Raw genomic sequence first — 26003 nt, 5'->3', positions numbered from 1 at the left:
TTGTAGACCAGGCTGGCCTCGAACTCACAGAGATCCGCCTGCCTCTGCCTCCCGAGTGCTGGGATTAGAGGCGTGCGCCACCACCGCCCAGCTCACATTTGGCTTAAATCTGTTCTATAAGCATCGACTGTGAAAGATAAAAGAAACAAAAGTAAAGAGGAAAAGACTATTCAATGCTTCTTTAAAGACGCAACTTTATTATTTTGCTGAATAGTACCTATTTCGTAATAGTTGTATTACTAATCTTTTGAAGTCCACTGGGAGAATTTTTACTACTAAAAATAAGAAAGATGAAAAGATAGCTTTCATTTAATATGAATTCAAAAAGATTTATTTTTATTTATGTATATGTATACATGTTTATGTGCTCCCTGTGTGTGTCTTTGGAAGCCTAGGTTCTGGAATTGGAGTTACAGGCTGTTGTGGCCACATGATATAGGTGCTGGGAACCAAACTCAGGCTTTCTTCCCCACCAAGCTTCTCTCTAGTCCCTGTCATGTGAAAATTAATATTTTGTTCATGAAAAGAGCATTGTTCCTTCCCAAATATAGTTGATATGCGTGAAGCTTTAAAGAAACAAAGCTTTATAAAACAATGTGATTGATATTAAATTATAAATCTGGCAGTAGGAAGAATCAAACATAAAGAACATACATTCTCGGCTGAGCATTCCATACAAATACATCAAAATTGTTGATAGGAAAGGAATGCTACTTAACAGAGCTCTAAAAAAAAAAACAACTGATGGTGGTAGTGGCAGCGCACGCCTTTAATCCCAGCACTCGGGAGGCAGAGGCAGGCGGATCTCTGAGTTCGAGGCCAGCCTGGTCTACGGAGTGAGTTCCAGTACAGCCAGGGTTACACAGAGAAACCCTGTCTTGAAAAACCAAAAGAAAGAAAGCAAAAACAAAGGATTATATATGCTTTTTACCCCAGTGAGTCTGAGCTGCATGAGGTTCTAGCTCTCTGCTAGCCTCAGAGAACACCGCTAGCTTCATGCCCTTTCTTCTCAAGCACAAGGCTGCCAGCCGCCGTCGGCCTTTTTCTCTCTGGCAGGGCACATCATTTTCTGTTGGCCGCTTTCCTTCCTGTGCTGTTTTCTGCTTTCCCTCCGCCTCTGGCTCTGCTTAGCCTCTCCTTTCAGGTTCCACTTGTTCTGCTGGGTTTGGCTGTGTTTAGCTTCCTTTGTCAGCCCAGTAGGTCCCATACCTCCTGCCTCTCGGTCTCCTTTCTGTTCATTTCCTTGACTGTGTTCAACTTGACAACTTCCCTTCTGGTTTTGATAAACCTTGCTCCTCTGTAATGCTTAGCTTGCAGAATTACAATGCCTTAGGACTTGGACGGAGACACAGTACCTGCCTTATCCCTATGCGTGTGTACGAGGGACTATAAAGGCCCCTCATGATTTGTATGATTTAAAATTCCAGCATGCTTTCTAAACCTTAGGAAGATTCTGAAGGCCATGAAGAATACCCAGAGCATGTAGATAAAGTATAGTTTACCTGGAGTTATTGTAGATGTGTATTTTTAACTTAGGGTCATGAAGTCAATTTAGTAGCAATGAAACTAGCAACTAAGAACAGAGATGACCTGGAAAATAACAGACTATATTACTGCCTATTTCACTCAGCATTTTTAATAGAATTTCATTTTAGTTATACATATTTGTGCAAATGCATATGCTGCATATAAAATGTATTGCTTACTATGTGCCAAGTTAAAAAATTGTATATAATTGTATAGAACAGAAGTATGTAACCTTTTGGTTTCTGTGGGTCATATTGGATAAAGAAGATTCAATTTGTGGTGGAAATGATGGTTCAGAGGTAAAGAGCATGGGCTGCTCTTCCAATTCACATGCAGGCAAAAAACTCATAACACAAACTAAAATGAAGAATACACACACACACACACACACACACACACACACACACACACACACACACACCTCTGCCTTCCTAGTGCTGGGATTAAAGGCATGTGCCACCACCTCCCAGCAATAAAATAAAAAATGGAGATTTAAAAAATTGTTTTGTGGGCACTCATTAAACACACAAACACTAATGAAAGCTGATGAACAAAAATAATGTCTGTTTATTAGTCTCATGTAGCCCAGGCTGACCCGGAACTCATCACGTAGGATAACCCTACATAACGGCCATGGAGGACTTCCGCCTGTGCCTCCTGAGATTGTAAATGTCCGCCGTCATTCTTGGTTTGTACAGAGCTGGACATCAGACCTAGAGCTCATGTGTTGTGTTAGACAAGCACTCGCCAGCTGAACTGCATTCCCAGCATGGAGAGTGCTGTTGTGTGCATCTGTATGCGTTCATATGGGTAGCTGTGTGCAGGTGTTACTTGGGTATTGTGACTTAGAACATATCTACCTGAGTTTTTGAGACAGGATTTCTCAGTGAGTCTTGGGATTTGCTGTCTGGGCGAGGCTGGCTGCTCAGTGAGCCCTTGGGATCCTCTTGTTTCTGCCTCTCCAGTGTTTGGATTATGAGTAAATATGCCTCAGAGCCTGCCTTTTTCATGTGTGCTGGAGAGCGAGCTCGGGCTCGTGGTGGTTGCAGTGGAGACTTCACCAAGTCATCTCCGCTCCATTTGGAGAGCAGTTTAAAATCATCAAGCAGGTTCCAATCTGCAGCCACTAATACATACAAGGAACACATTTAAGTAAAAAAAACACTGGCTGTTCTAGTTTTTTTTTTTTAACTAGAAGTAAAAGATATGAAGACAATAAAGCTAGGGTGATATTTGGTATTGTCTATGCACCACTCTTTGGACTGATGGACGGAACCGCACTTCTCAGTGAGTTCTCAAAGTGCTCCTCATCTAGCTGAATTCTTTTGCTCTTCACCTGCTTCATTTGTGCAAATAGTCGGCCTAGGTGTTGCCAGGGAGCACAGTAGGGGCTGAGGCTGAGAAGCCAGGGAGCACAGCAGGGGCTGAGGCTGAGAAGCCAAGGAACACAGCAGGGCCTGAGTCTGAGAAGCTAGGGAGCACAGCAGGGGTTGAGGCTGAGAGGCCAGGGAGGACTGCAGGGGCTGAGGCTGAGTAACTAGGGAGCATAGCAGGGGCTGAGGCTGAGAAGCTGGGGTCTTTGTTTCTGGGCCTTAGAGCCTATGAGTGCCCAGTAAAGAGATGTGACTCACATCTTCTCAAGGCAAACATCAAAATGAAGCTCTGTTCACCCTGTTTGAAAACTGGCAGGTATCATAATTATGTCAAATAAAGAGGGAATAGAAAATATACTTAAATATTTTCCTGAAAAATTTGAAATCTGTTTTAAAATCAGGGCTACATATTTCATTGTTCGCAGGATATGTTTAACAAAAATGTCAAAATGCATAAAACTATCTTCCTTAATTTGAGTTTACCATTTTTTATGTTTTATTTGTAATTCTGTATGATTTGAAGCATTGTATTGATGAGTTGGTTTTCACCCGCGATATGGTTAACTCCTTTAAATGAGTAGTTAACCATGAAAAATACTATATCTCTAAGCCAGTTTTCACCTGCAAATGATGACATAAATTTTGTTTTTGATAACAAAACCAGGTTGATAGCATTATAAATCATAAAATCTTTTTAACATTTGGCCTGGACTTAGCCATCTTACTTCAGAAAAGTTATGATGTCTTCCTAGTCAACATGAACCTGTTTTAGGAGTCCCTGCTATTGGTGCTGACTTCATCTCTTGGTCACAGGAAAACTCTTCCTTCATGATGATTTGCATGCTCTTACCCAATCTTAACTCTTTTGCATATAATTTTTCTTGATAAAATATGCAATCATACTTCATTAAATATGAGTTTTGGGAAGTAGTTGCATCATCTATTAATTTTAGAGATACCTGTCTTTTGTCTTTTATTTCTACCTCCATTAATAACTATGCTGGTTAAATTTTTTTTTTTTTTGTCTGTCAACTTCAAGTAAGCTGTAGTCATTTGGAAAGAGGAAATCTCACTGAAGAATTGCCTCCATCACATTAGTCTGTAGGCAAGTCTGTGTGGATGTTTTCATGACTGAAGACTCTGGGCAGTGGTCCGGGGTTGTATAGGAAAGCAAACAGTCGCTCCAGTGCCACCTTGGAGTGGCAGACATCTGTCTCCTCTGTTTTGACTCATCTGCAGTCAGTTCAGAGCCAGCACATTATCCTGAAGATAATGTGTAGTGCACAGTTCTTTAGTGGTCAGGTGTCAGCATCTAAGTAGTGGGCTAAGAGACTTCGCATCAGAGCAGAGCAAGTGAAGGCGAGAAGTGTATGGGGCACGGATATGCGGGACAGAGAAAGCCTTGCTGAGCAGGTGGAGCGCTTGAAAGAACAGCCGGAAGAGCCTTCCATCCGGGATAGAAGCTGAAACACAATTGCCAGTTCAAGTACAAAGTGTAAAATATAAAAGACAATACAGTGAAGTAGAAGGTCTTTAGGATTTCCAGTTTGGATGGTGTGGCTTGTCCTTTCCCTTGGGTTGACATTTGTCAATCTGATTGTGTCAGTAATTCAGCTTTCCCACTTAGAAGAGTTCCTTCCTGTGTAGGAGGTCAACCTTTAGCCAGATTTCCCCAGTATGAGCTCTTCCTTTTCATCGGTCACTTACCGCCTTGTCTCTGGTGCTTGGGGGCACATTGGGACTTTTGTGCTCTGACACCGGGAGGAGTGTGGGGGCCTGCCTGTCTGTATTCCCTTGTGTCTGAGTGATCTCCTGGTGTGCTCTTCACAAGACTGTAACAGTCCCTTTCCACAGTTCCTCGTAGCTTGCCAAGGCCGTGGTACAGTGTGCTGCCTTTCCCAGGGCTTGTTGCCAGAGGACCTATGCGAACCTCAGCTTGCGAATTCTGTTTCAGCCGCCTGCCTCTCATTCCCATAGTCTGCTAGGCTCTAGCTGTCTGTGCACACATGGGACCCTGGTTCAGATCCTGACGTTCTAACAGTCTCTCCACGCTCTGGAGCTCCCGCTGACCCTTTCTGCAGCTTTAAACTAAAGTCAGCTGGATCTGCTGCTGATCCTCTCCCTCCCCTGCTGTCAGGAGCAGGGAAGGCTGCTCACCTGGTGGTGGATGGAAGCACAGAGGGCCTGCGTTAGTGGGCTTCCTCTTCCTTTGTTCATTGGTGCCCTCTCTACCAGTGTTGTCCACACTCAGACCAGTCTTTGAGTTCTAACAAAGCGTCTGGAATGCCCTCCTGAGATGGGCCCCTCCAGCCCTACAGTCTTTGAGTTCTAACAAAGCGTCTGGAATGCCCTCCTGAGATGGGCCCCTCCAGTCCTACAGTGCTGCTTAATTCAGTTATGTCGACACGATGGACCATCACATACCATAAAACAAATTTGATTTAACTTACATAATTGATGTAATTTTATAATGAAAAATCCCAGGTGTCTGTATAAACTTTACTTACCAGTTTTTGGTCTTTTGAGAAGCTAGAGGAACTTAAGACAGTTCTTAGCCTTTCATGGAAAGTCCAGTTTTACCAGTCTTGACTACCCTATGTAAGATCCTTCTAAGTCTTTTCAATGTTCAATCCTATTACATTTCATAGCTACAGCCATATTCAATCTTCTCTTCATTTCCTGCAAATTATGAAAAGGTCTCTGGAGTGAATAATTTGACTTTAATAAGGGAGCATAATAAGAAGTGAGTGATATTGACCCCAAGGCTGGTTGACTAAGGGCACCACACGAGGGGGAGGTTCTGTTGTGGAGTGTGTCTAGTATCCTCACGTCAGATCCACTAGGAATTGACTGCTTCTGGATCAGGTCCTCACTGGACCTCCGCAGAAGTGAAAGTGATACACTTGGTTTGGTTATAGTTATGTACATGGTGGTTGTTTAAGTTCATTTTCATTATACTGTAGTTGTATGAAGGATTGACATTTGTATGAATATTTTAAGTTTAATATAGAATATTTATTAGTAATGTTAGTTTGTGAGATATTGGTTATATTGCCCCATTCAATTTCCTTTTCTATTCTTTTAGACATAAATAAATTAATTACTAAGGCTTTAAAAATTCACTTATAAAATCCCGTAATTTATTTAGAATATTTAGCCTTCAATTTATTTTTTTAAAACTAAAAACTAAACTAGAAATTATATTTAGTTAATTTAGTCATATTTACTATGGCACCTCAAAGTAAAAATATGCAGCAAAAATTGTGATTAAAACATTGCTTTAAAGAGCAACAGAGTTTTGGTAGAAGAACAGTTTATCCTGGCCTGAGGTTGTAGCTTAGTAGCCGTGTGTCCGCTACCATGTGGATGGCCTGCATTCGGTCCCTAGCACTAGGAGCAAAACAAGACCAGATGGGCCAAGGTCTGTTTTCCTCCCCTCTGTGTGTAACACTGATTGGGATGTCCAGTTCTTGTTTATGGTGTAGTACTACATTTTTCTGTGTAATAAGTCTAATTTTCATGTCCATTGTGTCTGACCACAAATATCTAGGTAGCAAGTGCTGCTCAGTACAGTGAGTTGTGCAAACTTATTTTTTTAGGATCAAAGAAGAACCCAAACCACAAGCGACACAGTAAGTACATGTGTGACGAGTGCAGTAGGCTGGACTCTGTCCTCTACCGTCTCTGCTTCCTGCACCTCTGATGGTATTAGCACCCACTAATACTGGACAGGCTGCAGCTGGTGTGTCCTCTGCTTTCCGACTCTCTGCTTGTAAGAGAGCTGCCTGCAGCTTCTTACTTCATCCACATAGTCACTGGATGTAGTTTTTTGCTGCCTGCTTGTGGATTAGCTAAGTGTTCAAACTTAATTTTCCTACTTCCTGATTGCCTGGTGATAATTGGAGCTAACATTTCCATTGGCTGTAGCTTTTGTGCCTATGTGTATGTGTGTGTTTTCAAAGTTATTTTGGGTAGAAAACATTGAATCTACATTGTTATTCTTTTGGTTTTTTTCAGTCACATTATTTGCTTATTTAAACAGGTGGTTTCCCTTTAGTGGGATCACTGAACTGGTAAATAACGTTCTTCAGCCCCAGCAAAAACAACAAAATGAAAAGGAGCCCCAGACGTAAGTAAGCTGTTCTGTACAGACTAGATATCATCTATGATACACAATACACTGAAGAGTACAAATTAAAATTTTTCCCTTGGAATGATGTGCCCTCAGAGACGGAAACTGTTAGGTTAAAGTTCAGTCGTTCTGCTGTTCGTTATTCTGTGGAAATCTAAAAAGAAAACGAGGATAGCTTAGAGGCTGATGGGAAAATAGGCAGTCCCCTCACTTAATATATACGCCACATTGGCCCAGAAAAGATGTGCTTCTCTAATAGTGTCGAATAGTCTAGAGTGTCTCTAAGCAAAGCTACCAGAAGGCACTGAGCGGTATTAACTCCTATGTTTGTTGTTTGCTCAAATAGTTTTGGATAAATTGTTTTAAATGGTTAAGCAGAATTGTTTTTGTAATAATTCTGAGAACCTAAGTATGAGTAGATCATAATGCTGATAACTAAACTTATTTGACCACCAAAATGTGTTTTCGCTGAATACTTTATTAGACCATAAAACATAGTTTGGGAATATATATATTCTAACAATGACTTAACATTAAAAACAAAGATACCATTTCTTTTAGTTGATAATAGATTTTAAAACATTTTAAAGAAGGTGTTCACAGGTTATACTCTTACTAATTGCATAAGAGAAAAGTGAATAAGTCCCTTGAGTTTGCAGCCTATTGACCCAAATTTATTACAAGATCCTAACTACATGCAAGGGAGTCTATCATATCTAACCATGGATACAGGAAGAGCAGGAACCTCCAAATAATGAGGAATAGTAACCTCACTGTTACTAGTTCATACTTGGTTTTCACTTATTTCTGATGGAAATTTGCCAAATGAATAGTTATTGCAGTAAGAATAACTTAGTTCAGTACTTTTCTACAAGATGTTGTAATGGCTTGGATTGGCCAAAAGTTAAGGTTCACATTGCAATGAAAATCCAAACCTAGATATGTGTTCAGAGAGGACTTTGCTGCCCACAGTGGTTTAGGAACCCTGTCCTCCTGTGTTGGTAGAGTCTGTTCAGAGAGGACATTGCTGCCCACAGTGGTTTAGGAACCCTGTCCTGTGTTGGTAGAGCCTGTTTACCTTGTCTTTTCTTTGTTATATTCAAGAGCCATTGACTGTTTTTTTTCTCTAAAGATTATATAGTTTTGGAGGATTTTAAAGATTCTCCTGTTTCATCATGAAAGCGATTTTCTTTTTTTTTTTTTTTTTTTTTTTCGAGACAGGGTTTCCCTGTGGCTTTGGAGCCTGTCCTGGAACTAGCTCTGTAGACCAGGCTGGCCTCGAACTCACAGAGATCCGCCTGCCTCTGCCTCCCGACTGCTGGGATTAAAGGCGTGCGCCACCACCGCCCGGCATGAAAGCGATTTTCAATTGCGCTTAATACTGCTTTCATTGTGTCCCATAAATCTGGGTATGTTGTGTGGTAATTTTTATTGAATTTTAGGAAGTCTTTAATTTCTTCCTTGACCCATTGATGATTCAGGTGAGCATTGTTTAGTTTCCATGTGTTTGTGAGCTTTCTGGAATTAGTGTTGCTGTTGAATTCTAATTTTTACCCATGGTGATCTGATAAGATAAATGGGTATTTCCATTTTTTTTTTTATCTGTAGAGGTTTTTTTTTGTTGTCTAGTATGTGGTCAATTTTTGAGAAGGTTCTATGAGGTGCTGAGAAGAAGGTATATTCTTTTCTGTTTGGATGGAATATTCTATAGATGTCTGTTAAGTCCATTTGAGTCATAACATCTGTTTGTTCCCTTATTTCTCTGTTAATCTTCTATCTTACAGACCTGTCCAGTGGTGAGAGTGGAGTGTTGAAGTCTTCCACTATTAGTGTGTGGGGTTTAATGTGTAATTTAAGCTTTAGAAGCATTTCTTTTACATATGAGGTTGCCCGTATTATGGGCATAGATGTTCAGTATTGAGATTTCTTCTTGATGGATTTTTCCTGTGACTAATATAAAATGTTCTTCTTTGTCTCTTTTGATTGATTTTAGTTTGAAGTCTATTTTGTTAGATATTAGGATAGCTACATCAGTTTTTTTCTTAGGTCTGTTTGATTGGAAAATTTTTTCCCAACTCTTTACTCTGAGGTATTGTCTATCTTTGAGGTTGAGGTGTGTTTCTTGTATGCAGCAGAAGGATAGATTCTGTTTTTGTATCCAATCTGTTAGCCTGTGTATCTTTATTGGTGAGTTGAGTCCATTTATATTAAGGGATATTAATGACCAGTGATTGCTATCTTTTATTAATTTAGTTTTGGTGATGTTATTTTGTGCATTTTTCCCTTCTTTGGGATTTGCTGCTGTGAGATCATCTATTGTCAGTGTTTTTGTTGATGTAGCCAACTTCCTTGGGTTGGAGTTTTCCTTCTAGTACTTTGTGTAGTGCTGGGTTTGTGGCTAGGTATTGGTCAAATCTGTTTCTGTCATGAAATATCTTGTTTTGTCATTATATGGTGATTGAAAATTTTCTGGGTATAATAGTCTGGACTGGCAACCGTGCCCCCTTAATGTCTGCATAACACTGACCAGGATCTTCTGGCTTTCATTGTCTCCATTGAGAAGTCAGGTGTAATTCTGATAAGTCTGCCTTTACATTTTAGTTGGCCTATTTCCTTTGCAGCTCTTAATATTGTTTCTTTATTTTGTATGTTTAGTGTTTTGATTATAATGTGGCGAGGGGACTTTTTTTTTTGATCCAGTCTATTTGGTGTTCTGTAAACCTCTTGTATCTTCATAGGCATATCTTTCTTTCTTTAGGTTGGAAATGTTTTATTCTATGATTTTGTTAAATATAATTTTTGTGTCTTTGAGTTGAACTTCTCCTTCTATCCCTATTATTCTTAGGTTTTGTCTTTTCATGGTGTCCCATATTTCCTGGATATTTTGTGTTAAGCTTTTGTTATATATTTAATGTTTTCTTTGACCGATGAGTCTATTTCCTCTATTGTATCTTCAGCGCTTGAGATTCTCTCTTCTGTCTCTTGTATTCTGCTGATTATGCTTGCATTTGTGGTTCCTGATCGTTTTCTTTCTTTCTTTTTTTTTTTTTTTTGGTTTTTCGAGACAGGGTTTCTCTGTGGCTTTGGAGCCTGTCCTGGAACTAGCTCTGTAGACCAGGCTGGTCTCGAACTCACAGAGATCCGCCTGCCTCTGCCTCCCGAGTGCTGGGATTAAAGGCGTGTGCCACCACCGCCCGGCCCTGATCATTTTCTTATGATTTATGTTTTTATAATTCCCTCTGCTTTTATTTTCTTTATTGTCTCTATTTCAAATATTGAATAGTTTCTTTCACCTGTTTGATTGCTTTTTCTTGGTTTTCTTTAGGGTATTTGTTGATTTCTTCCAATTTTTTGTTTGTCTTTTCCTTTATTTCTTTGAGAGAATTTTTCATTTCCTTTTTAAGGGCCTTAAACATTCTTCTAAAGTAATTTTTAGGTAATTTTCTACTGCTTCATCTGTATTTGGTTGTTCAAGTCTTGCTGTTGTATGGTTTCTAGATTTTACTGGTGTCGTGTTGCTCTTTGTGGTATGGCGTGTTCTTACTTTGTCTACCCATCTTTTTCTCTGATTAGTGTAGTTGGGGCTGTCTGTGACTCTGGTGATCAATCTTCCAGGTGCCAGTGGCTCCAAGGCCCAGATGGTTGCTCCTAGTGGTGCAGTCAGGGCCACCGTTTCAGTTACCCTCTTGGTCATTTCCTGTTCCTGGAGGTCACTAGGTACTTGCAAGGTTCTTTTTGCAATGCCAGGGGTTGTTCGGGGATGCTCCCAGGGAGATTGCTTGCTTGGGCCTCTTTCTCCTGAGGTTGCTGCCTTGGGCCTGCTCTGGTAGCGGTCCTGCTTCAGGCCTACTCCCTCAGAGGTTTCAGATTTGTGCTGGGACCTGCAGATCTCTGGTTCTGTCCTACTCTTGGCAGTCCCAGACCCATGCTGAGATAGGGTTTATTTGTGTAACAACCCTGGCTGTCCTGGAACTCACTTTGTACACCAGGCTGATCTTGAACTCACGGAGATCCACTTGCCTCTGCCTAGCAGACATCATAAGAGGACTGACCTAGGAAATTACTTGTTTTTGTATTCTCTCATATATTTCATCTTAACCTCAGTTTCCCCTCCTTTCTAAGCCCCCTCCCTCATCTACTCCTCCTTCTTTTCCCTTCAGGAAAGGAAGGGAATCAACTAAACATGGCATATGAAATTACACTAAGACTAGGCATCCTCTAACCTTGTATTAAGACTGGATGACCCAACCTACTAGGAGGAAAAAGTTCTCAAAAGCAGGCAAAAGAGTCAGAAACAGCCCCTGCTCCCACTTTTATGAGTTCCACAAGAAAATCAAGCTATACAACCATAACATATATGCAGAGGGAGTAGGTCAGACCTATGGAGGCTCCTTGGTTGTCAGTTCAGTCTCTGTGAGTCCCTGTGAGCCCAAGTTCATTTATTCTTTGGTTTTTCTTGTGGTGTCCTTGATCCCTTGGGCTCCTACAATCCTTCTTTGCTCTCTTCTGCAGGATTCACTGAGCTCCACCTAATGTTTGGCTGTGAGTCTCTACATTGGTTTCTATTAGTTGCTAGATGAAGCCTCTCTGGCAATTATTCTAGGCTCCTGGGGAGGATAGCAGAATATCATTAGGAATCATTCCACTGACTTTTTCCTTTCCCTGGTAGGGTCTGGTCCTGCAGGCAGTGTCAGGGGTGGCTTCCCTCTCATGGCATGAGTCTCAAGCTTGACCAGTCATTGGCTGGCTACTCTCACAATTTTTATGCCACCTTTACCCCAGCACATCTTGTAGGAAGGACAAATTATAGGTTGATGGTTTTGCGCCTGGGTTTAGGTCCCAATCCCTCCATTGGGAAGTCTTTCCTGGTTATTGGAGATGGCTGGTTCAGGCTATGTATCTCCCAATACTAGGAATTTTAACTAGAGTCTTAGCATGTGGATTCCTGGGAGTTCCCATTACACCAGCTCTTACCAGAGATGCCCCCCAATTCCAGTTGTCTCTCCCAGTACTCTCCCTCCTCCACTCCTCCACCCCCACCCAATCCCTACTGATCCTGGGAATCTCTTCAGTTTGGTTCTGTTTTGCTCCATATGGCCCAGGTCTTGAGACTCAGTGGTTGAGGGGTGCTGAAAGAGGGGGAGGACTGTGATGGGGAAACTAGTTCTGGGAATTCCTGCCGGAAATTCCCAGTGCCACTCTGGGCTTCCACTCCAGTGCCTTCCAGATGGTGTGATGCCGTGCAGAAGGTGCATGGTAGGTGCTGGCGGGGAAGGGATGACTCCGGGGCTCTTTTAAAGAGAGGTTGGCGTTGGGCGTCATGCAGTTGCTGTCTTGGGCCCAGTCTCAACATTAAAAAAAAAAATCACTTAAAAAAATTGTATTGTTAGCTTAAAATCAGTGGAATATCTGATTCATTGGAGATCATTTTGTAAAATATTTTCACAGTGACTTACTGATTTCTCTAATGTGATATTAAAAATGAGAGTAGATATATACTAATCTAGGAAATGACCCTGTGAATAGAATTAAAGATATTCTCTTCTAAGTTGCCTTTGTAGATTCTGCCTTTCTGTATTTTTGTTGTTTCCTTATGTGTGAGTTACTCAAAATGCAGTCTCTCAATCTCCTAGCTTCCCATCTGCTTTTAATACTTTGCATGCGAAAAACCCCAAATTAGAATTAATTTCTCAGTTGATGCCTACCATACTTACCTTCCCAGGACAGGATGTTTACAAACTAAAGAATGTCCCTTTTTGTGCTAATACTGTTCACAATTAATCCCTGCTTTCTAGAACCAGCTTTTCTTACATCTGTTTCAATTGACTTTTAGCTTGTTTACATGACTGCCCAATATCAATACATCCGTGTGTCTTATTTTACTGTCGACAAGAACTAGGTTATGTTTTGTTACATGTTTTGCTCCACCTAACAAAGATGTTACATGCACTTAACATTAATTCAAACATTCAGAATTTATTTATTTATTTATTTGGTTTATTCGAGACAGGGTTTCTCTGTAGCTTTGGATCCTGTCCTGGAATTAGCTCTTGTAGACCAGGCTGGCCTCTAACTCACAGAGATCCACCTGCCTCTGCCTCCCAAGTGCTGGGATTAAAGGCGTCCACCACCACCACCTTGCCTCAGTCAGTGTTTATTGACAAGCTGATTATATATTGTTAGTTACTGGGATAAAATTGAGAGCAAAATTAAAATCCTTATGGATTCATTACACAGGTAGGGGTAATGAGAACGTCATGGAATGAACCAAAATTGCAGTTTTGATAAATGCAATATGTTATGCTGCTTTGGAAAGATCTAATGGAGAGACTGACCTAGTCATTGCAGCTATGACGTGTGTTCCTAAGGAAGGAATATGGAAGTGCCATAAAAACACTGGAAGTGGGTGTAGAAGGGACATGTCATGGCTTTATTAGTTTTGTGGAATTGTTGGGAAACATTCTTTTACACTTCATCCCCACCCATAACTACATATAGAACATGGAAATAGTTTGGTTGTTCTATAGTTCCTTTGGACAACTGAAGTCTATAGATGCTGTCTTAAAGGAACCAAAATGAACGAGGAATATTTTAAACTGAAATAGAGGTTACTCCATGGCCTTCTTGGTACTTGTTTATAAATTAAACCACAAAATTTGAGATATTAGTGGTAAAACCGTTGTTTTTTTATTTTTACTTTTGAGGAGTAGCAATAATAGGAGCACTATATGAGTAGGAAGACTCAATATTCTAACGATGCCACTTATCCTAAAACTAACCTAGAAATATAATGCAGTATCAGTCTCCCGATGATTTTTAAGAAAGTAGATAAAAACCTCGCAGTGTTTTATGGGAGTGAAATGTCTTACCAGTAGTAAAATCTTCTCAACAAAGAAAGAGACCGGATTATTTTTAACCAGATTTTTAAAAAAAAGTCAAAAAACTGGATGTCTTCTGTTGCTATAGGAGTGTTGGGGCTGCGTCCTTGGCACCCGGCTGCCCGCATGGCTAGCTTTATGCCCCGAAATAATTACACGGAAACTGTATTTTAAACACTGCCTGGCCCATTAGTTCTAGCCTCTTATTGGCTAGGTCTTACATAATGATCTAACCCATTTCTAATAATCTGTGTATCCCACGAGGTGGCTTACCAGGGAAGATCTTAACCTGTGGCTGTGTCGGGTGGGAGAATCATGGCGACTGCCTGACTTAGCTTCTTTCTCCCAGCATTCTGTTCTGTTTACTCCACCCACCTAAGGGTTGGCCTATCAAATGGGCCTAGGCAGTTTCTTTATTAATTAACCAATGAAAGCAACAGATTAGAAAGAAATCACTCCCACATCATTTCCCCCTTTCTGTTTAAACAAAAAGAAGGCTTTCATTTTAATATAGTAAAATTACATATAGCAAAACAGTTATCAAGCAAGAATTACAGTTACAATATTTATATCTATTTTATCTTTTTTCATAACTAAGGAAAACTGTAACTATCCATTCTTCAACTCCATCAAAGACTCCAGAAGGATATAATATTACCTAAGCAAATAAGAAATCCAAACTCTAGAAACGACAGAGACATCTCGCTGCCTGGACAGTCACCCAAAGTTCCTCTGTATTGTTGGGCCATTCATCTCCAGCCTACAGGCCCATAGTATCCAGCAGACATTTCCACGAAGCAGGAAATTCCAAAGACAGTTCAGTCACTATCTGCTGTGTCCTGCAGAATTTCTTGCAGACTCTTTCATGAATCAGGAACCCCGAAAGACCATCTCACCTTTAGGCAAGTTCAGCAGTCCTCTTTCTGCGGGTTCTTTGTGTCCAGTTTATGCATCAGTCCAGGCAAGAGGAGTTTCTTGCCCAAATGGCTATCAATTATGTTGCTTTCATTGGTTAATTAATAAAGAAACTGTCTTCAGTTGTTTTCCTACGTCTGTGGCACGGTACCATGACTAAGGTGGCTCCTAAAGAAGGTGTTTAATTGGGTGCTTAGAGGGTTAGAATCTGGCCAGGTGAAGGCATGGTGGCAGCATCAACTGAGACCTCGCATCCTGAGCTGCAAGCAAGGGGCAGAGGATGCACTGAAGAGGGCACTGTGGAAGCTGTAAATCCCACCCCTTGATGCAGCTCTTCCCACAAAGTCTCACCTCCTAATCCTGACTAAGCATCTCAGCATCTGGGAACCAAATAGTCAAACATGAGCCTGTGGGGGAACCACCCAAAGTACTGTATATCTGGGATATATGGATTTTTCCCCTCTTCAAGTTGTCTCTATAATACAGAGTAGGTGTTCCAATTTGAGTCTTTATAAGTTGATCTAGCAAGGAACTCTGAGTTTTTATTTTGAACTACAATATATTATGTGAAGAAAAGTGTTATTTTTTTATTGTTTCTATACCACAGTACTAGACAGAAACAACCCAAGGAAGGAAGTGTTTATTTTGGTTCCTGGTTTCAGAAGGATTAGTCCTTGTTTGCTTGGCTGGATCCACCTTGGGCAGGCATGGCAGTGAGGGGACACTGCAGTGGTTACACACCTCATGCAGGCAGATGGCTTGGTGTGGGGCTTGCGGGACAAGGACAGAGAGGAGGGAAGGAGGATGGGGTCAAAAAGAGGATACCCTGAATCCAGTGGTTCTCCACCTTCCTAATGCTGTGATGCTTTAATATAGTTCCTCATGTGTGGTCACCCCAACCATAACATTATTTTGTTGTTACTTCATAACAACTGTTATGAATTGTAATGTAAATATCTGATACCCGATCCCTAAAGGTGTCAGACGCACAGGTTGAGAACCACTGCTTTAGGATCTACTCCTAATGGCCAACATCCTTCAGCTAGGTCCTACCTTCCAACAATTTGATAACCTCCACAAATTTCCTCAGCTAAGAACAAAGCATGCAGTGCAAGCTCCTTCTGGGGCAATTCTTCATATCTCAACCATAGCAAAAATACATCTAAAACCTACCTCAAAATAATTCAATCAATAATGCATATTTATACTATAGAGATTATATGATGAGGAGAAGGGAGAAAATAATTTAATGCCAGTCTAGAAGTACGGCAAGGTTGACTTCACAATCGAAAGTGAAGTTTTAAAGAGCAAGCTTACCACAGATGCCTTTTAATGTAGTGGTGTGAATTATTGGTTTGTAGAGAGCCTGAAAAACCAGTAAAACTCAGAGGCTGGGGACAAGATTTTCAGGAATAGCCGTAAACACGAATTTATTGACTCTGTTAATTTACAGAGACTAACATTTCCTTTAGGAAATACTGAATTTGATGAGTTCTCTGGTCATGAATATTGATATAGAACATATGTGAGCCTTGAATTAGAAAGCTTTTATGAAACAGTAGAAATATCAACACTTCAAAATTCATGCAGTACTTTAAATAGAATGTCATATCCTTTACAGTATATTTGTTCCAGGAATTTGCTAAACACGGGTTGTGCATGAAGTTTTAGTGGAATACATGCAAGCTCATTTTTTACACATTGTTCATAGTTACCGTCATGCCTCAGCAACGACTTGTTCTGACAATGAACGTGTGGCCACGGTGCCCAAAATATTATGCAGCCCTCAGCAGGGTGTGGTGACCTCTTATCTGCCTTTCTAGAAATTGTGTATTGGAATTTACCTATTTAAGACCTGTTGGACCTTTCATTGCCTTGCAAGTTTGGTTTTGACAGTATTGTCCTGGAGTAGCAGTGAAATACAGTGCAGTGGCCATCATGTAAGTATGGAGCTTAATATATGACAGGCTGATCGCACAAATTAGTGGAAGAGAGATTAACTACTTAATAAATGATGATGGCGAAACAGAATATATAAATAACATTGAGATTAAATCTCCATATCACATCACATATAAAAATAAACTGCAGATCGATTAAAAGCTTAGCTGTGAGAGGTAAAATTATAAGACTATTTAGGAGGGACTGGGGGAGTTTTTTATAACGCAGACATACATATTTTATATGCACATACATTTATATGTGTGCACACACATGCCCCCACACACATACATGCACATACATGCCTAACACACACACACACACACACACACACAAACACACACACACACACACACACAGAGCCAGCAGTTAAATCACAATGATGAAGGAAGAAATTGATATATTGACTACTTCAAAGTAAGCAATTAGCCCTAAGACTTGGAGAAGATTTTGCTGTTTAAATTTATGTAAGTTATCTCTGATACTCCTTCAAACCAAGAAGAAAACCATAGAAAACCAAATCCATAGTATTTGGTAAAAGCTATGAATAAGCAGTTGAAATGAGTGGCAGTGCATTTGAATGAGCTTCATCAGAAACAGAAAATGTGATGGTCTTTGGGCCTCGTTGATTAGACTTTGATGTTCTCAGTGCTGTGGTTCAGGTCTGATTTCAGGTTGGGGATTCTTTCTTCTCTTAGGCAAGATAGTGCACAGCTCAGTCTTCCCACTTGGTAGTCTGTGCAGGAAGATCTTGAGTGCTAGGCCAGCCTGGGTTACCCAGATGATGGGGCAGATAGGTAGCTAGATAGATGACACAGATATAGAGGACTAGAGAGAGAAACATGACTCAAAGGTAGAGAGAACATGTAATGATTCATCACGATGCGTGTAAAGGATTAAAAAAGGCAGGATAGCTTTAGAAGGAGACAAAGGAAATAATGTCAAACCCGGGGTTAGAAGTGTGGACTTCTCCCTTGTACAGTCATATGTCACTTCACAGTGGGGTTCTGTTATGAGAAATGTGTGAGCAGATGACTTCATCACTCTACAGATATCATTGCAGTAAATTATACAAACTTACACAGCTTATCTGCTGTGTACCTAGGCTGGATCACAAGTTGGTGGAGCTCCTGTTATGTGCAGCTCCCGCTGACTGAAGCACCAGCATTTGACATGTGGCTGTACATTCAATACTTTGTAGGTCATTATAAGAGTTCTTTATAGCACTGGACGATGAGTTAACAGTGAACATACTCTTTAATTTTCACATCTTTGTCAATTTTCTAGAATCTTTTATATTCTTTTGTGTTTCATATCTTATAACCGAAACAAACATTTTGGTGTGGTTTCAGTTTTCTTACATTTGCTGAAACTTTTTGTAGCTTGCCCTGTGGCTTATCCTGGAGTGTTGTGTGTGCGTGCTCTTGAGATGAATGTGTCTTCTGCTATCTTGAGATGAATGTGTCTTCTACTCTCTTGAGATGAATGTGTCTTCTGCTATTTTGGGATAGAAAAAATATTTATTTTTGTCCCCTCAGATTTAAAGTGCATTTCAAGACTTTTATTTCCATATTGATTTTCTGTTTATATGCTCTAAAAATTGTGGACAATGAGCCAATGGAGCCCATCTGTTTTTTTACTTTTTCATTAGTAATTTCCTAACATTGACCGTATGTATTTTGTTGTTTCAGCGCTGGGCATATACATATTTGGAATTCATATATGTTGTTGATGAATTTATTATAACAGAAGAACTTTCTTTGAATCTCTTTACAGTTTTTGGTATAGTAGTTTGTTTTATCTGGTATAAGGTAACCATCAGTCTCCGTGTCCTTAGTGGTAATGAGTCTTACAGGCAGCCTGAAGTTGAGTTTGGTCTTTTTCTTGTAGGGCAATCTTTCATTTTTTTTGGTAAGAGGCTTTTATCTATTATATGCAGGATACCCAGTGGTAGATAAGGAGTGGTAATTGTGACTTAATTTTATTCTAGTCGTTTTGTGGATTTTTCCCTTTAACTTTGAAATCGTCATACACAGGAGCATGTCTCCTTATGACATTTCATCCTTGCTTAGTTTTATCTAGTTGCCTTCGGAGTTTTATTTTTTTCTCCCAGCCCTCCCCTCCCCCCCGCCATTTTTATCTTTGGTTCTGGCAATTTAATGAGAGAGAGAGAGAGAGAGAGAGAGAGAGAGAGAGAGAGAGAGGGAGGGAGGGAGGGAGGGAGGGAGGGAGGGAGGAGTGGGGTGGATGAATGAATGAGAATTTGGTGTTTATTTTATAAGGGCTTCTCTTAGGTGTTTCTTCTCTTAGTGTCTTTTTATTACTACTTTTGTAAAATTTCTTATCCTTATCTCTTTCATTGTTTATTTCTGGGGCTTTTTATTTCACCTGTTACATTAACTGTAAAGTCTTAGTTCTTTCTCTCTCTTCTCTTGCCCTCTGTCAGTTTCCTTTTGTATAGTTTTTATCAATTCTTTTTCTAGCTTACTGTAGAGTCTTCTCATGAAGGACTTCTTCATCTTCTATAGCATAGCTTTTATTCTAGAATTTTGATCTGGTTCATCATTACTATTTTCTGTTCTAATTCCCCATTTGTTCACGGATGATGTCCACCTTTTCTATGTACTTCTTATTTTAATAATTTTTAAACATTTTAGTTAAAATATGATTATATCATTCCTTCTCTCTCCATCCCACTTGTCCTATGCTCTATCCTTACTCCCTTCCAAATGTAACTATTCCCAAGTCATGTTTCTTATGGCAGAGTATTGACTTGCTGTTTCTGTCTCTTTGCGCTGTATCTTTGAGTTGTATTCACACCTTGATGTGGAACACCCTTCCCATCAGACTGTTGGTGTTGAGAATTGAAACATTGAGGAAACCAAGAATTCTACTAAGTTTGGATTTTGATGTCACCATCATTGTCCTTAGTGCAACATAGTCATAAATCTCTTCAGAGGATGTGAGCTGCTTCTGCACTCTCTTATAATGGATGCTGGGGCACTAGAAGCTGCTATCCTCACCCCCCCCCATGGGAGGGCTACACTTATCTCTCCCATGAACTTGAGTCTTTGGAAGTAGTCAACTTCTGGTGCTTTATTACTTGGTGATTGCTTCCTAGGGATTGGGTGTTCTCTGTGATGTTTTCCCAGTTTTGACAGGCCCCAATCACCTGGACCTTGAGAATGGGTCACCTTTTGAGCTCTTGGTCTCTCCTAGCCATGGAAAATAGTCTGCCTTGATCTCCAGCTCTGTATCCAGCTTTGGAGAGGAGCTTCCTCCCATATCCTAGTGATAAAAGGTGATTTGTTCGTGTTGTTGTAGGATCTAGTCCCTAAGGTATTTTTTTCTGCAGTGTGGATAAAAGGGTTTTCTTCAATCTTGTCTGTAGCTATAATGGCTCTTTGCCTTCATCTTAAGTGACAAAGCTCACTTTTTCTCCCTATGGTTTAAATAAAGCTTGTACTATTTTAGCAAAATCAGGAAGTCATGTCTGTACCTCAGCCCCAATTTAACTTAATGTCTGCACGTAGGCTCTCCCTCAAAAGCAGAGATTTATTTGTCCTGGTGGTGTTTTCTAGTCTTCCAGAGCCCTTGTGGAGGGAGGGGTGTGAGAAGAACCTGTGATTATCAACCTTTCTTGAGCTTGGATTTTTAGTGGCTTGCAGCTATCATGTTAGATGAGTCTTGCCATTGCACAACTTATTAAAACTTTGACTGATCTCTGTCTGGAGATGTAGCTTCGTAGATGGAGTGTTCACCTAGAATGTGTGAAGCCTTACACAGCCATATAGAATGCATGTGGTTGTGTGTGCCTGTAATCCCAGCACTGAAGACTTGAAGCTGGAGGATCAGAAGTCCAGGTCATCTTTGGATACAAAGCAAGTTTGATGCCATCCTTGGATATATGAGATGCTATCTCAAAAACAAACACACAAACAACCCCTAAATACTAAAGATTTTCCTTTACCTATCAATATGGTTCTACTTCCTTTTCTGATGATATTGCCAGAGATGGAACAATTAGACTTGGTGTTCTTTGGAATTTAGATTGTTTGCCTGATAACTTCCCTTCTGATGGGCTCAAAATAAATTGTGGTTTTGTAGATTGTCATCCTTAGGATTGGAGAGATATCACTTTTAGTTTTCTGAATCTTTTTAAAAATTGGTTTTTGTTTTTCTGGGACAGGGTTTCTGTGTATAATAGCCCTGGCTGTCCTGGAGCTCACTCTGTAGACCAGGCTGGCTTCAAACGCACTGAGATCCACCTGCCTCTGCCTCCTGAGGGCTGGGACTCCATGGCTGTGCCACCATGCCAGCACTCCTGGCAGTTTTCTAAATTTTAAATTAATTATAGTTATTAAAAATTACAATTGTAATTATAAATACAATAGAAACATTTGTAGTGACAGTAAATGATACAACTTTCCTTTTTCTTAGCCTACTTTTCTTTTTAATTCATTTTATTTTTATTTAGCTATGTGTGTGGGTATGAACAAGTGTGTGTATCTCCACAGAGGTCAGAAGGGGCATCAGAACTGTTGGGACTGGAGTTACAGGCCATGGTGAACCACCCAGTGTGGGACCTGGGGAACCAGCTGTGGTTCTGAGAGTCGCCAGGGCCCTTAGCGTCCGAGACAGCCCTGTAGGCCCCGGTGTTTTCATCCTGCGGAGCCTGGCTTTACTTTACTTGCACAGCTCCATTTGTTAGACTGAGAATACATGGAGGTATTTTCTCTTTACAGCTGAGTTGTCTTCAGACTGAGTCTAGTTCCCTCCAGTTGAGACCATGTCTCCTCTTTTAAGATGCTAGGTTATGACTTCTTTGTGGAGGTAAAATTGTCTCTCGTACTCCTGAAGCTAAACTGATGAAAAATAATAGTAGGTAGAAGTGTGGTTTAATATTCAAGGAAATGGTCCACAAATGTAATTTAATAATTAATATGTATATCAAAGATAGAACTAATTTCATGATTTTTATGATGTAATATGCCATTAAGCAAGATATTATTCTATAATTTATAAAATTAAATTTTATACTCTTTTAATCTCATCCTGCATATTTTGGTTACAAAATTATGATTCTCTGATCATCAGAAAACTATTTTTTAAAATCCTTTTTTTTTCTGCAGAAAACTGCATCAACAATTTGAAATGTATAAGGAACAAGTAAAGAAGATGGGAGAAGAAGCTCAACAGCAGCAAGAACAGAAGGGTGATGCCCCAACCTGCGGTATCTGCCAGAAAACAAAATTCGCGGATGGATGCGGCCATAACTGTTCTTATTGCCAAACGAAGTTCTGCGCTCGTTGTGGAGGTCGAGTGTCATTACGCTCAAACAAGGTACGGAGCTGAAATACGATCGTTTCCCAATAGTTGAGCTTACCGTGAATACAGTGGAACGATACCTGAAATCACTTATCAGATTGATCAAAGAACACATAGTTTACTGAATGAGAAAGGTATTGTTGGCTGTTCTGTGGCCCTGAGCCACAGACCTTTGATTTCCTCACAATGAAGACATTTACTGTTGCAGGGGGCTGCTTGTTCGTTTCCGGCTGCCCAGACTTCTGAAATAATCACACCAAAACTGTATTAATTAAACCACTGCCTGGCCCATTAGCTCTAGCTTCTTTATTGGCTAACTCTTACATATTAATTTAACCCATTTCTATTAATCTGTGTATCACCACATGGCTGTGGTTTACTGGTTTAAGTTCCGTCTGACTCTTGCGGGGTTACATGGCTTCTCTATCACTCAACGAGTTTTTCTTCCAGCATTCAGTTCAGTTTCCCCCACCTTGCTCTGTTCTACCCTATCAGGCCAAGTCAGTTTTTTATTCATTAACCAAAAAAAAAAAAAAAAAAAAGCCACACATGGAGAGAAAGATCTCCCACACCAATTTATAGATTAATTGATCTGCCCCTTGTTATGGATAGTGGAAACTCTGTTCCACAGCGACTAAGATAGATTCTTATAGAACTCTGTGTAAATTTTTCTTTTTTTTTTTTTTTTTTTTTTTTTTTTTTTTTTTTTGGTTTTTTGAGACAGGGTTTCTCTGTGGCTTTGGAGCCTGTCCTGGAACTAGCTCTGTAGACCAGGCTGGTCTCGAACTCACAGAGATCCGCCTGCCTCTGCCTCCCGAGTGCTGGGATTAAAGGCGTGCGCCACCACCGCCCGGCTTGTAAATTTTTCTATCGCCCTGACACTTGCACAGACTTTGTAGATTATTTTTTATCTTAGTCATTTGAAACAGGGCTGGTCCAGCTCTGAGATTCTTTTCTTCATTTCATAACTTTGTAAGCTATACTATCCTTTCTTTTGGTATTGAGGAAATAACATTAAGCTATGGAATTTAAATATCTAGTCTTTCATATTTCTTCTAGGCTCTATCTCTGCTTTATCCTCTTCAGTGAATATACTACTCAAAGAGGACTTTGTCAATTAGCAAGGCCGGTATTGCAGATGCTCTTCTTACTAAGTTCTTTTGAATTTCTTTCCTTATTAATATCCTATCACCAAACTAATTACTTAGATGGTTCTTACATACAGAGTTAATCTGTATGTGCATTATTTGAGAATAATTGTGGGAATTAGTTCTCCTGTGTGATTCATGTTTTTATTTTCTTATTGTTTGTTTCTCTCAATGTTTTGTTTGCCCAGAACTAATCCTCTATTTCTTCTAATGTTTCTTCTTGATTTATCATGTTTTGTGCATACATGTATGTGTGTGCATGTACACGAATGTGTATGTATGTGGATGTATGTATGCATGCATGTATATTCATATATGTATACATGTATGAATGTATGTGTGTGATTTATCTCTACATGAATTATGGTATAACTTTAAGTAAAAACGATACAAGCAGAAATCCTTAGTCTTCAAAGGAATATATTCAGTTTTTCAGTATTAAGTATAATTTTTTCACAGATGCCATCAATTACAAATTTGCTAAGAATTCTTTCCTTTAAGATCTTGAATAGTTTCCCAATGCCTTTTGCCATCCACTGAGATTAATTTTTGTTTTTCCTTTCTTTAAGGTGGTGAGGTATTGACTGATTTTTGAATATTAAACCAACTCTGTTTTCTTCAAATAAAATCCATTTAGTCATTCATGATAGATAATTCATTTCATATATAAATGAATTTGATTTGCAAGTGTCTTTTTTGATTTTGGAATTAACATCACACTGGCCTAATGAAAAAGATTATATAAAGTATTTTACTTTCTTCAATGTCACAGAAGAGTTTGTATAAAACTGGTATATGTCTGATCTACATGCAGAACAATTGAGTTACTCCATGACAGACGTTCTTTTTTAGTTATTAAATATATTTGTTAGATCTTATTTGTGAAGTTATCTGGGCATGCATTTTTATTCACTGGGAAGGTTTTAAAGTATACTTTCAATTTTTTATTTGACTCAGAGTTCTTTTTTGTATGTGTGAATATATTTTCATAATTATATCTTAAGGAATTTCTTTAGTTTCACATAAATTATTAAATTTATGGATTTAAACATATTCATAATATTCCATTATTTTTAATATGCATGTAGTCAGTGGTGATGCTGCATCATTCCTTATTTTGGTAGAGTCTTTCTTTTTTGTTGAATTTGGCTATATATTTGATAATTTTGTTGATCTAAAAATCAACTTGATTTATTGAATTTTCTCTATTTCTAAATTATGCTCTGATCCTTATTATTTCTTCTACTTCCTTTGGTTGAATTTTATAGTTTCATAAAGGGAAAATGAAGTTTTAATATCTTTTATTCTCTGATATAAGGATCACATGCTCCTAATTTCTTTCAAGTACTGTTTTAGTTGCTTCCCTCAAATTCCAATTTAATTTTTTTCATTTTTCCTTAAATTGAGAATACTTACAAAATGTTCCCACACCCTCTCCATCTTCTGCTTTGATTCTGTCCCCAGGCCTTTCCTTAGCTTCTGTTTAGTGCCCTGCTCTGTGGACATCTGAGCAGTGGTAGGCGAAGTTTATACAGAGCTTATCTTATCGTCCATGCTTCACTACCATTGACCTTTGTGGCCTCATCTTAATTACCTTAAAAACATTTAACATTGATTATTTGAGGTTTTATCCGTGCAGATATGTATTTTGATCATATTTACCCCTTCCCCCTCTATCCACTTCCCTTCCCGTTAGCCTCTCCCTTTTCTTCTCTCCCATTCTTTCAAATATTTCACTGAGGCCAAATAGTGTTGCTCATGTGCGCATGGGCGTGCGGCCCCCTGTGGACCATGGTACAGTACAAGGGGATGTATTCTGAAAAAGAGACTTTCCTCCCCTAACAGCCATCAGCTATCCGTTGCTCCTCAGCGAGAGGTAGGAGCTTCTGGGTTCTTCCCTACTTGGTGCTGTAGTGTTCACTGGGCTGATCTTGTCCACAGCTGCTCTGAGTCCCGAGTGTCGTGTCATGCCCAGAAGATACCGTTCACTCCATTGGCTCTTACACTCTTAGCGCCTCCATTTCCCCAGAGTTGTCCGGGGAGAGGGTGTGTGAGAGTGGTTGCACCACTGTTTTCTGAGCATTGGTGAGAGTGTGTTCTAACTGCTGTTCACTGCACAAAATCTGCTAGCAGGTGTCTGAAAAGACATTCTTCTCTTCAGATATGGAGGAACATTGTTTAATCTGAGCTACTGGTAAGGCCAAGGCAGGGTGATGTTTACATTTGAGAGTAGTTTGGGTTACAGAAGATCCCATCTCAGTTAACGTAAAACAGGACTGAAAACACAGTCCAATGATAGAACAGGTGCCTGGCATGCTGATTTCTAATCTGAGAACAGCAAACCAAGTAACACCATGTTTTACTGCCTTTTGTTCAGACAGGAGGAGAAATCTGATCGGTGTTGCTCAATGTAGACCAGAAACAAGTATCTTGTGATATCTCATCATAGTTTAATTGCTTGCTAATACTCATCGCAGTTTCTACTGTATGGTACCTTTTCACTGAATAGAAATCTTAAGTACAGTAAAATGTTGGAATACTCCTTGAAAATGCATTATATCGTGAGCAACTTTTAATCTCTCTGTATTCTAGCTTAGCTGCATGAATGGGTTTGTTGAAGAAGGAAGGGCCAGACACAGGGTACTTCACACCCTCGTCCCCGCAATCTTGATTTCTATCCAGACACAGGGCACTTCACACCCTCGTCTGGCAATCTTGATTTCTATCCAGACACAGGGTACTTCACACCATCGTCCCCCCC

The 26003-nt window shown here is 39.8% G+C and overlaps 1 protein-coding gene across 29 annotated transcripts in view; it reads left to right on the top strand.

The window, feature by feature from the left end:
* Window positions 1–26003, top strand: part of Rims2 (regulating synaptic membrane exocytosis 2) — a 392861-nt gene that overhangs the window by 62014 nt on the left and 304844 nt on the right. For 16 of the 29 annotated variants that reach the window (XM_026789435.1, XM_026789437.1, XM_026789438.1 and 13 more), the window contains exons 2-4: window positions 6500–6532; window positions 6943–7029; window positions 21899–22109. In XM_026789435.1, the coding sequence (XP_026645236.1) occupies window positions 6500–6532; window positions 6943–7029; window positions 21899–22109 (331 nt within the window). The remainder of the gene's footprint in view (window positions 1–6499; window positions 6533–6942; window positions 7030–21898; window positions 22110–26003) is intronic. The other 13 variants (XM_026789445.1, XM_026789446.1, XM_026789450.1 and 10 more) reach the window with 1 other exon arrangement.

This window comes from Microtus ochrogaster, unplaced genomic scaffold, assembly GCF_000317375.1.
Source record: "Microtus ochrogaster isolate Prairie Vole_2 unplaced genomic scaffold, MicOch1.0 UNK19, whole genome shotgun sequence".
Classification (NCBI taxonomy): domain Eukaryota; kingdom Metazoa; phylum Chordata; class Mammalia; order Rodentia; family Cricetidae; genus Microtus; species Microtus ochrogaster.
Note: the sequence above shows the minus strand (reverse complement) of the source record. Positions and strands in the feature narration are given on the sequence as shown.